General features: G+C 40.6%; 1 protein-coding gene across 3 annotated transcripts in view; it reads left to right on the top strand.

Annotated features, from left to right (window-relative positions):
• The first annotated feature begins 5,871 nt into the window (after positions 1–5,871).
• The window catches only part of kcnd3 (potassium voltage-gated channel, Shal-related subfamily, member 3), a 104,407-nt gene continuing 93,178 nt past the window's right edge, over positions 5,872–17,100 (top strand). The window contains exons 1-3 of one of the 3 annotated variants that reach the window (XM_035951203.2): positions 5,872–6,022; positions 6,215–6,299; positions 7,080–8,259. In XM_035951203.2, coding sequence (XP_035807096.1) covers positions 7,157–8,259 — 1,103 coding nt within the window. In that variant the 5' untranslated portion in view covers positions 5,872–6,022; positions 6,215–6,299; positions 7,080–7,156. Of the gene's footprint in view, positions 6,099–6,214; positions 6,300–7,079; positions 8,260–17,100 lie in introns of all 3 variants that reach the window. The other 2 variants (XM_055013172.1, XM_023276721.3) reach the window with 2 other exon arrangements.

The following is a 17,100-nucleotide window of genomic DNA, read 5'->3' as shown; positions in this document are numbered from 1 at the left end:
TAACTGTGTTAAGATAAGATTTAGATTTTTAAAAAAGTTGTTTATGTTTTTGCAGAATCCAGTATTGCTCACTGCTTGGTCATTACATTTTGTTAGTTTGATTTCACTGTTTAAAATGATGCCACCTCTTTTCAGACAGAACCTGTGATAACAAAACAATACAAAATGTTTAGTTCCGTGTTAATAAAGCACTTAAAGCTTTAAGTATGGCTAAATGCTTTTTTCTAAATTAAATATATCACTCCTTAGGTGGTAGTGGCCCCAAGTTCAGTAAAGTTGGAAAGATATTCACAGATTCACACTTCCAGCATTAATAACTCATTAGATATAGGTTGTCAAAACATAAACGGTGCCTCTTTCCCATTGTTGCAAGGCAGACAATGTGCTACAAGCCCAGTTTTATCAAAAGTAGCTGTCTTTCAAGCTACAGGAATAACATTGGTGTCTATGGAGTGAACAGGGTCCGTCTGCAATTTGCAAAACCGCTGCAACAGTAAAGAGAGACAAATATTCAATAACTTCACTCTTATACATTGTAGTGTCACTAAAATCACTGCAGCCTTCAACTGGCTCCTGTTGACAAAGTGTTTTAACAGAAATGTAAATGCTGTAATGTGATTCTTTTAATGAACCATGTAACTTGAATGGATGTGATGCTGGTGTGACCACAGTGCACACGTCTGATGTTGCTCACAGTGGTCCAAGGGATGCTCAGGGAGTTTGTGTGTTTGCTCAGACTCACGAAAAATTCGAGGGAACATTAGGTATGAGAGTGGTATCTCCTCAGAAAAGCCAGGGAAATAAAAAAGAATATACAGGACGGCTTCATAACTTCTAGATTCTAGAAGACTGCTTCACTGGTTGTCAGACTGGTAAACAAATAATCTGTCTTACTGCTGGGGATGATTTTCCTCTGATGTCATCACTTGTCTCCTTTAGGACAACTATTAAACAAATCTGTTTACTCACCTAATCCTCAAAGTTTTGCTGCTGAAACATAGCTAGTTTGTTTCTTGAGGCACTGCAGGGCAGCAAGGATTTAGAATTTTAATGTCAGTGTAGTGTCTTCAGATAATTACAGAGGGCAGTTGACCATGAAATTCAACCCACCTTGTTATTCAGTGACATTTGAATTATTGGAATCGCTCACAGACTCGTCGGTTGAAAAGGGCATTCTCCTTGCAGAATGTGTCTGTGTGTTTAGGTGTTTGAGCGATGATGTGTGTGTGTGTTTTCTTGGACTTTGCGTCTTGTGACAGCCAGTTTGAGTTTAAGAAGTGGGGATATTTTTCACAAGGTGAGGTCATTTTGGCCATTTTGTATTTTACAAAGGGGTCGGTTTATGGTGAGGGACTTAATTAGGTGCTTCTAAGGACAGCTATACAAGGGCACAAAGGCATAAGCAAGGGTGTCTGTGTTTGTGTGGTGTGTGAATGTGTACAGCTGTATGTCTAAATAATAATCACTAGCAATTTGTCATTTTTAAACAAGGGTCTATAAAACTCACAAGGTGACTTTATGGTTAGTAATATAGTGTGTGTGGATGTATTAATTTTTCATGTTGTTGACATGTATATCCATGACTATAATGAGATAACAAGATTAGTTGCTGTCTGCATGTAAGCTGTGAGGCCTGACCCTATTGATATTCTGGTAGCCTATATGTATTAGAGGCATAGGATCCCCGTTGGCTCAATTAACATTGCACATTGTTGTGCAAAACATTGACTAATGCGGGGACACAGACATTGACACTAAGTCTGAATAAATTCTTCTCCTAGCTTTCATGGACGCTAGCATTCAGAGTTTTACTGCTCACTTCAGGCTTAACTGACACATTCCTGTAAAGCACTGAAAAACACAGAAATACTAACTGCACAGTGTTGTTTGGTGTAAAAGACAGACGATAGGCTGCCTGAGTGTGACAGTTTACAGAAATTTACTGACTATATGTGCTGCACCTGCTTATTTTCAGAGCAGACAATGATTGTGCTGAGAGCTTTTCCACTGGAGGCCTTTTGTTTGAGTAAAGCTACATGTAAAGATGAATACCAGACTCTGCAGGCGCACAGGCCCCCAGAAAAGAATGCAAATAGAAAGTATCAAGGACCGAGATATACTGCAACTCAGAGTCTGCAGGATGAAGAGATGCGGCAAAATAATATGGCATATCCTTTTTATTGTAGCTTTTTGACTGGAATAAATGTCAGGTTTGCTGGAGCTCATACTCTTCATTAATATGTCTGCTTTATACTGTATAGTATTTCTGGATTGCGTTATTTTCTGGATGCGAAGTTCTCGTGGACCCCCTTCGTTATAGGAAACCAGGGCCAAGACCAAATATAATCAGAGTAATCGAGCGGTGTATGGTATTGTTTTTTGTCACAAGTCTTGGCTCTGTGTGTCAATATATCAAATACTAGTATAGCTCCAAATGGACCTGAGCATATTCAGCATAAATTTTGATCATGTAGCCTAATACGACATGGGAGAAAATATTTTTCAAAACCAGACTCAATGTAAAATGTTTACGCTATTAAAAGGCAGTTATGCTGTGTTTAGGAATTTGCTTCACAGATATTTGATTCTTTAGAAAATCATTACTTTCTTTCTCACTTGGGCAAACAATGTTTTACTAGAACAGGTTTTGAAAATGGGACTTTTAATTATTTCTATTAGTCTTTGAAGCATATAAATAGATAATTTTTGGAATGACTTCTTGTGGCTTCTTATTTGTTCTTAGGATATAATTGTCAAATTGCTGTTTTGTTTTTGTTACTGCAGCTGCTTGTTAGTAGAAGCCAGTGTTATCTTTATTTTTGGTTCTGTTAGGGTCAATCGACTGGGAAAAGATGTAATTATTCTTGATTCTACCGGCAATCATTAATCTACATCTGGTTTGGCTGAGTTTTGCACAGGTCTGTCTTGGATCGGATCAAACATTTTTAACCTGTGAAGACAAAGGACTGGGGTCCACAATTTAAGGGCGGTCCACAAAAATTCCGGGAGGAATTTTCAAATTGCAATTACTACTTTTAATAGTACAACAGGTGATAAATCTGTCTGAATGTTCAAAACAGTGAGGGAATATCTGAGTTATATCACATTACAAATGGCATTAACCAATGTGCTGTACGTTAGAGACAAGCAACAGCAAAACTGTGCAAAAAGCACAGGACAGGATAAAGACTCACAACAAGCATCTGTAGAACAAAATAAAATAAAATAGATTTAAGAAAAAAAACGGCAAAACAGGACAACAATTTGTAAAATCAAATTCTAAAATAAAACAAGCATAGAACACAAAAATATTTAGATCATTAAGAACAACCAAAAACCACTGGGAACATGCATTTTTTTGAGATTTTTCCTTAAAATGTCAATGGAGAAGGAATCTTTAATGAAAGGAGGAAGGCTGTTCCAAAGTTTTGGAACTGCTGCTGCAAAGGCACAATTTCCCCCACTAGCCTTGATCCTGGAACAGCAGCTGTTCTGAGGATCCAAGAGGCCTGGAGGCAGAGCAGGAGCAGGGAAGGTCTGAAGTGTATCTTGCTGCCAACCCCTGCATGGCTTTACAATGAATATAAAAAAATACTCCCCCCATGTTGTGTTTTTTTTTTTCATTTGCTTGTTTGTTTGTTTGTTGTGCTTTTTTGCCAAGAATTTTCATGTCAAAGTGAATAAAGATTTCTTCAAAGTCTGATTATATAAAAATTGCCCAGGGTAGGCTGTTCTCAAAAACTGAGTAAAGTGCAAGGAAGAGACTAGTGAGGGAGGTGACCAAGACACCTATGACTCCTCTGAAGGAGTTAGAAGATTCATTGGCTGAGATGGGACAGACTGTGCGTACATCAGAATCAGAATCAGCTTTAATGGCCAAGTACGTATACAACATACAAGGAATTTGGTTTTGGTTTTTGGTGTCACCCTAGGAATTAGGAAAGAGAATCATAAAAAAAAAACTACAGAAAGAAGAAGAGGGAAAAAAATAGTAATGATAAAAATCAATATAACAATATATACAGATATTTACAAAGCTAGAAAGGAATATATAAACACAGTAGTGCAAAATGATAACTGCTAGAGTGATAATACAGTGCAAAAAGCAGAGAATGCTGTTCTTAGTGCAAAAAGTATTATACATATCCATTAGTATATTGCATATTGCACAGGTGTGGAGGAATGACTCAGTTGTTTATTAGGCTGATGGCAGTGGGGAAGAAGCTGTTCTTGTGTCTGGAGGTTTTTGAGGCTACAACGCTCTGTAGCACCTGCCGGAGGCGTGGGGGGAAAATAGTTTATGTTTGGGGTGAGTGGGGTCTCTGATGATGTTTCTTGCCCTCTTTCTGGCTCTAGTGTTGAACTGTTGCTGGATAGAGGGCAGGGGGGCTCCATTGACGTTCTCTGCAGTTCCGTACTGTGAGCTGTAGTCTGTTTCTGTCCTGCTGTGTGGCTGCTCCAAACCACACAGTGACAGAGGTGCACAGGGCAGATTCGATGATTGCAGTTTAGAACTGGATCACCAGCTCCTGTAGCAGGCCGTGTCTCTTTAGCTGTCGCAGGAAATACATCCTCAGCTGAGCCTTTTTTTGGATGGAGCGGATGTTTGTCTCCCACTTCAGTTCCCGAGAGATTATAGTCCCCAGAAGGTTGAAGTAAGCTCCTGGGGACTGTGGTCTCTCAGGACCTGAAGTGAGAGATGAACATCCGCTCCATCCTAAAAGAGATCATCATCAACTGTTGCCAGGGTTCTTCACCAGTCAAAGGTTTATGGGAAACTGCCAAAGAGAAAGTCACTGCTGAAAAAGCTCAAGCCACATAGAAGACTCTAAAGTCAAATGGAAGAAGGGTCTTTGGTCAGATGAGTCCAAAGTTGTGCTTTTTGATCATTATACTACACTCAAGATTTAGCAAACATCAAACACCGTACATTATCACTAACATACCATCCGCACCGTAAAGCATGGTGGTGGCAGCATCATGACAAGAGGATGCTTATCGGCAGCAGGCCCTAGAGGGCTTGTAAAGGTAGAGGGTAAAATAAATGCAATAAAGTATAGAGAAAGACAACCTGATGCAGTCTGTAAAAGAACTACGATTTATTTACCAGGAAGAAGCAGAAATGGTTTAAAGACAACAAGGTGAATGTTCTGGAGTGAATGAGTCAGAGCTTACATCTCAGTTCAATGAAGAATTTGTGTGTGGACTGTTCACTCACAATCCCTGTGCAATCTGACAGTTTTGCAAAGAAGACTGGGGTAAAATTGCAGTGTCCAGATGCACAAGGCCGATTGAGACACATACAGGCTTAATACTGCAACTGTGGCCAAAGGTGTACCTACTAAGTACTGACATGAATGGGGCAAATACTCATTCCACTTATTTTGCATTTTATATTATTTATGAATCTGACATTACGTTGTAATAATCAATTTTCACTGTGACATGAAAGAGTTTTTAAAAAAAGTACATTCTTGTATATAAAAAGGCAAAATATATTGACCACGATTCAATGTTGAAAAGCCATAATTGGGAAAAACTTCTAATGGGAGTTAATGCTTCTTTTATGGGCACTATATAAACAAATTAAAGAATCTTAGAATCTCACAGGCAGCCAGTGCAGGGATGTAAGAAGAGCAATAATAATGCTCGCCGTTGCGTAACTGTGGTTTGCCATGTGAACTTAAAAGACAAATGGGAATAGTGTATTAAGGGACTGGGAAATCTTAGCTACGCCCCTGCTGGCTGAAGTCTGTGGATAACTCAGCTGGTTGCCTTTGATATGAGGAAATAGGATTGGTTCAGCAATGCACGCATGATGTGTGAATTTAAGGAGAGGAAACGCCATTTGTGCCTCATTGCGCACGGTGCTGACTCCTGATCCAGGTTTCCTGTAAATGTAGTTTTGGTTCACAATCTGCCCTGCGCAGAGAGAGAGATAGAGAGAGGAAGGGAGAGAGAGAGAGCGCTCCTCCTCCTCCTCTTCTGTCTCTTCCCACCACTCATCCCGAAAAAAGCCAAGGTAAGACGGTCCTCACCGCGGAGTTCTCTGTCATTTCACCCTTCGCATAATGGAAACTGAATTAAAACAGCTGCTGGTACGTCCGTCACTGGCACTTTTACGCGTTCGCATCAGCGTTCGTCTAATGTGATTCCCCTCATCGCCGAATAACTTCTTCTTTCCTGCTATTTCCTTTTCTTTTTCCATTTCCAGACAGAAATAACCAATAGCTACGACTTGTAACTAAACTGCTCAGGAAAGAAGGTCGTGTTTCTTTTGGATGGAGAGTTTCGAATCGGTAAGTTGTGTCCAAATCGGCCACTATGTTCAACACGAAGCTGCTAATATCATATTGTTGTTGTTTTTTTGTAGTTATGAACCTGTATCGCCTTTGCTTTCTTTTCCCTCCTCCGTACACGGATTAGGCAGCCAATTTGTCTTTAAGAGTAGATTCAAAATGCTTGTTCAGAATTGGGATAATCGGGCGTTTGATCCGAAAAATCTGACTAGTTTCATTAATCTTCTGCACAATAACGATGCGTGAGCTGTTTCTACTTGGAACTCAACAGGTTTTGAATCCCCTGCATCCCTCTTTGTAAGAACAAAGAGTTCTCAATAAAAAAAAGACGCAGAATTTAGGCTGTAATGCTGTTGCTTTTCTTGCTTGCCTTCAGTTTTTAACCTGTAAGACGCAGTAAACTGTGGTTCTGAGAAAGCTGCTTCTTAACAGTAACTCAATAGAATGAAAGTGAGGAATATAGCCTTGATGTTATTATAAGGAAGATGATGCTTATAGGAAATACACTATGTCCCTGTAATCACATTGAAGCTCACTACATCAGATAGAAATGCATTTTATATAGTGTACTGTAAAGGTTTCTCATCCAAGTGTAAATCTTATTACCGTTAAAGATACTCTTAGTTATATGAGCTGATCTGACTTTTTAGAATAAAACTTTTTTTTTGCCCTCCACCCATAGCCTGAACATTAAAGCACCTCTGCCTTTTTTCTGTTTTATCACGATCTCGCTCCTGTGCTACCTGCCCTTACGAACTCCCTCCCTCTCTTCCCTTTCAGATGGTGAATGAGCTGAAGTCAAGCTGGTTGTGAAGGTGCTGGACTTGTTCCCCCCTACGCCCCAAGCCGGACACAGCATGGCGGCGGGAGTAGCGGCATGGCTTCCCTTTGCCCGGGCGGCAGCAATCGGCTGGATGCCCGTGGCCAATTTGCCCATGCCCGTGGCGCCCACTGAAAAGAACAAGAGGCAGGATGAGCTGATCATTCTTAATGTCAGTGGACGTCGATTCCAGACCTGGAGGAACACGCTGGACCGCTACCCAGACACACTGCTGGGCAGCTCAGAGAAGGAGTTCTTTTACAACGAGGAGACCAAAGAGTACTTCTTTGACCGGGACCCCGACGTGTTCCGCAGCGTGCTGAACTTCTACCGCACAGGCAAGCTCCACTATCCGCGCTACGAGTGCATCTCCTCTTACGATGAGGAACTGGCTTTCTTTGGCATTGTCCCAGAGATCATTGGTGACTGCTGCTATGAAGAGTACAAGGACAGGAAGAGGGAGAACGCAGAGCGCCTGATGGACGACCAGGAGGACAACAAGGATGCTAAGCTGCCCAACATGACCTTTAGGGAGACCATGTGGCGGGCTTTCGAGAACCCTCACACTTCCACCATGGCCCTTGTCTTCTACTATGTTACTGGCTTCTTCATTGCCGTCTCTGTCATCACCAACGTGGTAGAGACGGTGCCCTGTGGCTCAGCGCCCAACCAGAAGGAAGTGCCATGTGGCGAGCGCTACACTGTGGCCTTTTTCTGCATGGACACGGCCTGCGTCATGATCTTCACCGTGGAGTACCTGATGCGCTTGTTTGCTGCGCCCAGCCGCTACCGCTTCATGAGATCCGTCATGAGCATCATCGATGTGGTGGCCATCTTGCCCTACTACATCGGCCTGGTGATGACTGACAACGAGGACGTGAGCGGTGCTTTCGTGACCCTCCGTGTTTTCCGTGTGTTCCGTATCTTTAAGTTCTCCCGTCACTCGCAGGGCCTGCGCATCCTGGGCTACACGCTGAAGAGCTGTGCCTCGGAGCTGGGCTTCTTGCTGTTCTCCCTCACTATGGCCATAATTATCTTTGCTACCGTCATGTTCTACGCAGAGAAGGGTTCAAGCTCCAGCAAATTCACCAGCATCCCAGCCTCCTTCTGGTACACCATCGTTACTATGACAACGCTCGGGTAAGAGCAGAGCAGACACCTCTTTTATCTGGTTGTGTGTGCTGTGTGCGCGAGTGCAAGCTTTTGTGTGTGTGTGTGTGTGTGTGTGTGTGTGTGTGTGTGTGTGTGTGTGTGTGTGTGAGAATTTGTCTGTATATGCCTATTTGCAGTTGCGTCTGTTGTGTGAGTAAATGTTTGACTGTGATTTCGCTTGAAATGTGCGTCTGACTTTATGGCCCAAAAACCTACAACTGCTTGAGGAGTCAGTGCCAGTCTTTCCAAGATATCCTTTACAAACTTTACCCATAATGATAAGAAACGACAGAGAAAGGGCACTTTTCAGTGCACTGTGCCCACTGTGTTTTTACTGACGGTATTCTTCTGGGGGAAGAGCAGCCATCAAGATGTTCTCTCTCAGTAATGACTGTGCCATTGCTCGCCCTTTATACATCACCGATAAGAGGGAGAGAGAGAGCGAGATGTAGAGAAAAGGGGAAAGTTGAAAGCATCCTAGTGAAACAAAACATTAGATAGGAAACGGAGAAATAGATTATACCATTACTGCCCTCCCTAACTTGTGCCCTGTGGTTAGCAGCAATGCACTTTCAGAATGAACTGAAACAGTGGCTTCGCATGTTGAGAGCCTTCCTCCTCCACTCTTTGTGAGTTGTTAGTTGCTGGCCTTGAATTGCCTTGTGGTACAAAGGCTCTAATGAAGCACACCAGAATGTTCTCTATTTTAAGAGGCGAGCCACTGGTTCAGTTATTAGCATTTAGGTAACGGGCTGAGATAACTATTGTTATTAATACGCAATTTTAAAAGGCATACATGTTTCCTTTATATGCTGATTGCCTAATTAACCTGGAGCTGTTGTATCTTTTTACAAATTTAAGTGGCTTTGATTGAGTTTTTCACAGTAAACACGGGGAGAATTTTGATACATTGATTTATTTTACCCGCTGGCCTGTTTTTCTACTTTTTTATGTAATCATGTTTTCATTTTATGGCAGTGGGGGAAACCACACATCCGTCATTAATTTCACAGTGTACACACACACATACACACAGAGTTATGTGATGCGGCACTATTAGGCCTAATGATAAAGTGTTTTATGAGTGTCCCCTGTTGTGGATGTGTGAGTCAGACTGAAAGGCTGACAAATTGCAGCATCCTGCTAAATGTCAGAGTCATGGTGGCCATAAATGGCTCTGAGCTCATTGCTGTGACACACTTGGCACCCTGTCATTGTACCCTGCCATTCACAACCTGCCCAGAAGATCTGGTGGTGTTCAGATATTTGATTCTGGATCGGTTGTTTGGTCTACAGACAGACAAATTGCCACTGAACTGTGGAAGACACAGCGACATCCTCTGCTCTGTTGTTTGTTAATTTTCTTGACATGCCGCGGCTTGTGTTGCTTTTCCATCCAGGGCCCGTACTCTCTCACAGTACCTGTCCTTGTCCCACCCGAGAGCTGAAGAGGTGTCCTGTTGCGTTTACAGTAGAACTGGAGCACGTGCGTGTATTTGTGTGTGTGTGTGTGTGTGTTTGTGTGTTAAGAGAGGGGTAGTTGTTGAGCTTGGCCTCATCAATAAAGCAGGGGCCAGAAGTGGGTGTCAGAGTGACTAATGATGTGGCCCACTGCATTTGCTGACTAATGTAAACCTGCCTGACATTCTGGTCTCTGCTCACAGTTTACATCATAAACACACACACACACACACACACACACACACACACACACACACACACACACACACACACACACACACACACACACACACACACACACACAAACTGACCATACACAATACTGACAACATTTGTATCTATGCATTTGTGTGCACATATATGTGCCCTTAAAGGTCATATATATATATATATATATATATATATATATATATATATATATACATACACACACACACACACACACCCAACACCAATGTAATGTCACCAATACTGTTTTGCATTCATGTGAATGATTTAGTTATTCAAATTAAGGCTTCTAACTTTGGAGTTAAAGTTGATGATCAGATTGTGGGCATATTGTTATATGCAGATGATGTAGTTCTGCTTGAATTTGCAGAGTATGCTGAACACTGTTGAGGAATGGTGCTAGAAATGGAGACTAGTAGTAAATCAAGACCAAACACAAATAGTACATTTCAGAAGAAAGTCATCGGAAAGAAGTTCAGCTGATTTTAATTGTGGTCCATTAATGCTGTCATATCGTGACCAGTATAAATATCTTGGTTTGACACTGGCCGAAAACATGACATTCAAGGAAGCTATTAATGTTTTAGCTCAGTCAGCAGGCAGAGCTCTGGGATGTGTACTGAAGAAAATTAAGCAGTTTGATAGTCTAGGTTGCCATACACAACTATACAATCCATGTATGTCCCGTGTCTGATTATGCTTCTGGTGTTTGGGGCTTCCGAGAACATACAAATTGTAATACAGTGCATCATAGAGCAATCAGATCATTCTTGGGAGTCATAAATCACATAAATTTACCTCAGTTCTGGCCATTAGTGGAGATATAGGATGGGAACCTTAAAACATCAGACATAAATGCCAAATGCTTTGCCTTTGGAATAGACTTGTGAAGATTTCCAGAGACTCACAAAAAAGATATTTAACTGGGACATCTCCAATGATCAATCCTGGGCAAATCATTTGAAAACTTTATTTCATTTGAACAACTCATCATTTACTTTTCATGAAAGGTTACTCTGTGATATTCAGGAGATGAGGAGTAATATGTTCCTTATGTTTAGAGAAAAATGGTCTGTTGATATTTGGTATAAACCAAAACTATGAACTTATTGTCTTATACAGAACAGATACAGTGTGGAACTGTATGTGAAGTGCAATAGGAACATGTAGGAACATTATCATTAGCCTCAAAGAATGGGAGGTTTAATGCTAGTCAAGAGAGGGATGGACTTTTTTGCTGTGTAATTTAGGTCAGGTTGAGAATTAGGTTTATTTTATGTTGTGTTGTACTGTATGCAATGATATACGGGAGGTACTTTTCAGTAAAATGTCCTCTGTTTATGTTGATTTCTTTTGGTTGGACGATTGTGAAAAAATTTAGTTATGTTGTGGAACAGGAATCTTTTTCTTTGCAGAATTTCTTTGCCAGGCTTTGGATAGAAGGCAACATATTTTGTTTGAGAACTGAGCAGCACAATGATGTGTGTTTTGGATATATTGCTGCAATGCTAGTTAGTATATTGATGTCGTGTAAACCCATAGTATCTGCATGCACAGCTGCACTAGAAAACTATCCCATTGTTTCATCTGCTCATCTACTTAAGTATCATGAAAGCCACTTCCCACAGCCGTTTTTTGCCTTCGCTTCTTCTCCTTCCGTCTAGGTGCCTCAGGGCTGATAGTTGTGCTCTTGAGTGTCTCCTTTTTGTTCTCTTCACAGAGACACTCATATCATCTGCACTCTCATGTTTAATTTACTCCTAACTTGTGAGCTTTCGTCCCTGTGCTTCTGCTAAGAAATATTGTGTTTGTCTGTGTTTTGACAGTTTTTTTGTGTCCATGTTAGTGCAATGACACACTGAAACAACAGTGCCCTACCTGTGCCACTCAGTGCATGGTTTTTTGCCTGCTGTGTCTTTTTGAGTGGTTTGTTTATCTGACAATAATCCGGCCTCAATCAGAATCCATAATCCTCCTTCAACAATGGGCAACGAAATACCAGGTGAATAGCTTTCTGAAGTGCAGCTCTGCTCCTTCTCCCTGAAAATTCAAGTTTATTTAATGACAACCTTATATCAGACAAAAAGAGAAAGGGAAGAGTGGGACAAAATGAGAAAAGACACAATCAGACACTTTTTTTGTGCGTGACTTTTCAATTATATCAAAAGCAGATTGCTGCAGGACAAAATTACAGGGGACCGACTTTGGTATAAACTAGCTTTAACACAAACAAGATAAGACTCTAAAATCCTCAAACAGAGACAGAAAAGGCTGACCCTTATTATCAACTGGACAAAAAGAGGTTTAACCACCCAAGTGATTTAAGGAGCCACCAGCTACCATCCTGAGCCCTGCGCTCACTCTGCAGCCCGGCTAAAAAGCTTAGCTGAAATCCGGTAAATGAGGCACGCATGCAGGCAGGCAAGCACACAGTGGTGAGGCTTTAACTAAATCACAGACATTTAGGCAATAGGACCTGTGAGGGATTTTGCTCTCCAGGTTGTTAAACAAATTGATTTTGACCTTTGTGTGATAATAACTTTGAACATTTGTCATAGTCTGTTTGGTTGAACCTGTATTTTGAACTGGAGGAGGCAGAGAGAGTGTATCTGTGTGTTTGTGCAAAACAGGCAGCAACTGCTAAAGCTCAGCTTGTCATTACGGCTTCATCCAGACTTCATGTAGCTCACATCTTTATTCACACTGTGAAACAGACAAAGGGAACCTAGGTGAGCACTTGCAGTCCTCTGCCAAGGCCAATGCTCTGTCTTTCAATTTTAAACAAAGTATTCCAGATCTGCTACAAAACTGAATGGATTCTTGCTTTGCCCATGCTCCACTTCCCTACAATGTTTCATGAAATTCATCAGGCTAGTTTTTGTGTAATCTTGCTGACAGTCAAACACAGGGACAGATGAATAAGCAGCACTGAAAATATAACTCTGTTTCTAAAAATAATGGAAGAAGACTTAATTGTTTTAGTGTGATTGCAGTGCAGGAGTTAGGTTGGTAACTTTATAGAATTAGTTTTATCTTTAATTTATTGTACTCAGTCATGATGATCGGTTTAGATAGTGTTCTGTTTATGTTAAGCAGTTAGACCAAGTGCTGTAGGGCTTACGTTTTATTCAGTCTAACATGCTCTTACAGTTCAACTGCTAAATACAATGTGAAATTTTTTGTACACTATAAAAAAATCCAGAAAAGAGGCAATTAAAAATTAGATGTTTGTGTCTTAAGATTTTGTATATTTTGGCTCTAGCAAAGAGTTAGTCAGTTGAATATTTTATGTTATAAATGACCCATAATGACATTATGCTTATTTAATTCAATCACAAAAGAGTGTGATACTCTCCCACTTTTATCAAACTTTTTCACTGCTTGCACCACTTGGGAAAGTCATTTTCTCCACATAGATAACAGAATGGGCATTATCTAATCAACAGAAGGTGGTAAATTGCTAGTTTTCTTGTCTATTTAACTATAATTATTTTCTTCTTAAAATGCCCCTTAGCTGATTTTCAGGTCTTATTTTATCTAATGAAGGGGGACGTGTGAAAATCTGCTGTTTTGATTCCCACTGGAGCTCTGAATCTCTGGAGCTTATCCCACAGATCTCTCTCAGCAGTTTGCCTCATGTAATAGAAATGGGGTTCCAGGTGTTGTAGAAATCACGTCCTGCTCACACTGTCTGCTGTCATCAGGCAGCTGGTGAGACTATGACAGACAGAGGTAGCCAAGCCAGGACGACTGCCACAGTAAGCTACTTTAGATTGTGCATGTACTGTTAGTGGAATCAGACGCTATTATTTACACTGTTAGCCTGTGATGTGGTTAAAGATCTTTGAATATCTGCCCACATCTCCAGTTTGATCAGGAATTAATGTGCTTTGGATGTTGTGCTCACTGATGGCTGTTTCCCCGAGTTGGAGAAATGGTTGATTAGTGCTTTGTAGCCTGGATTAACCAGGCCGTCAGCCTCGTCTGTCTTCATACAGATGGGCGACAAGGGAGGAAAAAACAACAAAAAGTGTCTTCTTAAGGTTTTGGTCGCATTAATTCATCAAGTCTGTGGAACCCTGCTGGAGGGATGAACATAATTCTTCCAAAAGATAGTCCTTCATTTGGTGTTTTGAGGATAGTGGTGAAGAGCGCTACTAAAGATGTTGGTCTAAAATCTCCCATTAATGTGTTCAGCTTGGCTTCAAGTATGATGACTTCTCAGGCCATTGTATATAAATGACATTATTCTACTGATCAACAATAATCCTCATGCCCTCTGGATGAGGGGTTTGTTATTCCATCAAATTAGAAATGGTTCCTCACAGGATAAAAGTGATCACTCAGAACAACTTTGTATTGATATGGTGGTGACCCTTCACTCAAAGGAGACAAATGAACTCAAGCCATAACAGCAAAAATGTCCCCCACAGCATAAAAGAGCCAGTGGATCCCCTCACTGGAGGGGTCAATGGTTCAGCTTTTTACTTTCATTTGTCAGCTTGCTCGCCGCACATCAGTGAAAACACTGATGGGAAATTAGCACTCAGTTCAGGCCAAATCAACAAAAATATCATCCCAGTTTCAGCCTGATTGAACAAAATGAAGCCAAATGATCAGTCATATTATCTGGTTAAAGCCATAATTCCTCTACTCACTCATGTTTTATTTGTTTTTGTTTCATGTATAATGAAAATTGTGTTTGTTGTCTTTTTGCTATAATTGTGTTGTGCCTCAGCTTTACGATGTGCATTTTTGGGGCCATTGTTGAGTTTTCGTAAAGCTTTTGCACGTTAAATTTAGGAAACATTCAAAATTTGTATAATAGAATAATAGTAAAATACATTTTTTTTGTTTCATTTAATGTCTTTTTTGCAAAACTCCATTTTATTAGCATTTTTTTTGTCTTGTAATCAAATTACATGACAGTGGTTTGATACAGTGAACAGTGTTTATTTGATGGATCAAAAAACAAGTAGTTCTAGTTCTATTTTGGATAACAAAAAAAAAAACAAAACGTGTCAGCTTTACTCTGTGCATCTTGTCATCCTTGTGGACTCGTCAGGCTGTTCCAACTGATGAAGCATGGATAAATGCTGCAGTGTTTTGGTTCTGTTGTAGTCATTAGCATAGCTATGCCTGTGTGATTAATATCCTTATCAAAGACTAGCTCCTTTTGATCAGTGGGCCTCGAGGATCAATGGGCTGCTCTCTGTCTCCCAGACAACCACATGAGACCTCTGAAGCATTATAGTTTGCTGTGGTGCAGCTGTCTCATGTGTATGTGGTGGATGTATATGGAAGGAGGGGAGGTGGCGGGGACTCTGGACATTGGGTGCCAGCTTTTGTTTGTTTGTGCCAATAAATATGGGTGTGAGACCTTCTTTGTGTGCATTTACAAACTATGCGTGTGCCTCTGTGATCTTTCACGTGTCATTGTCACCGAGCTCTGATTTATAGGGCGTTTATTTTGGAGCCAACGGCTTGTGCAAAACAATGATCAATGCAGATGAGCGAGTATTGATTTGGGCAGCAGAGAGAAATGTGGCGGCCATTGTCAGTGCCACTAATTAGAATGGGTGATGAGAGTATGACTGAAAGACAGCACCTAAGTGTGATGTCACGGACCCTTTGTCTCGGATTTATGAGAGCAGTTAGGAAAGTAATTTGTCCGCAGTGATTTAGGTCCAGGTCTTTTTGTAACCTTTTTTTTTCAGGTCAAGATTAGTGGTGAGCTGATGTGCACTCGGTGACTTTTCGGAGTTTGCATAATGACAGGATATCATTAGGGCAAAATGTGAATATGCAGCAGGGGTTTAGAGTGTAAATAATTCATGCTTTTATATCATGGTTATTTGAGACCAACATGCAAGAAAAATGGGATGAGAGCATTCAGCTTTCTGGCTGTATAGATTAGATTAGATTAAATTTTCATGACAGAGAGTACAATTACTAAGACAACGAAATGCAGTTGAGCATTTAACCAGAAGTGCACAAGCAGCAGTAAGTGCATTATATACGGTATCACTATACACAGTATGTTGCAAGGATTCAGAATCCATCTGCATAAACATATGTTGAAAAGCACACAGTCTTCTCTGTATGTACAGTGAGTTCACTCCAGTGCATACACCGAACCAAATCAACTTTTTTCTTTATCCCGTCAGTATATTAATGTCTTAATTCAATCAAGATTAATTATTCATTAAAATAGTAGAAGTGATTACCATGGATTTTCGAGGGATTTATTCATGGGCATGATATATGGGGAGATATTTCAGGCAACATTTAGATTTAAACACACAGTGTTTGACAGGCGCTAGTATCTGGAGCAGTACTCCTCAGTATAATCCAGACAACTCCATCGCTTCGAAGCAATCGGATCATCCCAGAGTAAAGTGCAAAGATGTCTTGTGAACTAATCATCTCAAACTAATTGTATAAATAACACATGGCAGCCGGCCGTGCGTCTTTGCATTTAAATAATTTCATATCCGTAGAAAATGCACAATTAACTTTGAAGTGCTTGTTAGTTTTATTAGCGACCCACACCACAGCAGCAAAAAACACTATTTATCACAGTAGGTAAAACAAAGCATGAAGCAGGTAATTAGCACTCAGTTTACACCTGCCATTAGCATACAATCTGGGTCTGGATATCCTGTATGGATAAGGAGAGACACAAATACCAGATGTTAATGCAAAGATCCACCCCCAGCAACAAGTCCTTCTCTTCACACAGAATTCCTTTCACTACAGTGCATATCATTGACTGACTGGGGCATATTTTTGAGCCTATGGATTAATAGAGCACATTACCATTAATGGACAGAAGGTCATGGGTCACAGATTTAATTTTCTTGCGGTATTCTCCAGAGGCTTTATCTGTGGTCATTGCACAGTGTCGTATTTCTAACACTGGTGAACTTCTTTGTTTTCCAACAGTAAACAGTTAGTAAAGCTATGGCAGAATAGGCTTTTGACAGGAATCCAGCTGAGTCTGCAAACTTTAAATAACTGGCGACTGGAAAGACTTAGCTTAAAGTTATTATATCAGGGATTGTCATGAATAATGGATTAATTACTTCTGCTTTCTTGCACTGACAGTGGTGAATTGTAGACTTCTGCCTTTTTCTCTTA

Source organism: Amphiprion ocellaris, chromosome 8, assembly GCF_022539595.1.
Source record: "Amphiprion ocellaris isolate individual 3 ecotype Okinawa chromosome 8, ASM2253959v1, whole genome shotgun sequence".
Taxonomy (NCBI): domain Eukaryota; kingdom Metazoa; phylum Chordata; class Actinopteri; family Pomacentridae; genus Amphiprion; species Amphiprion ocellaris.
This window is presented reverse-complemented; position numbering and strand designations above follow the sequence as displayed.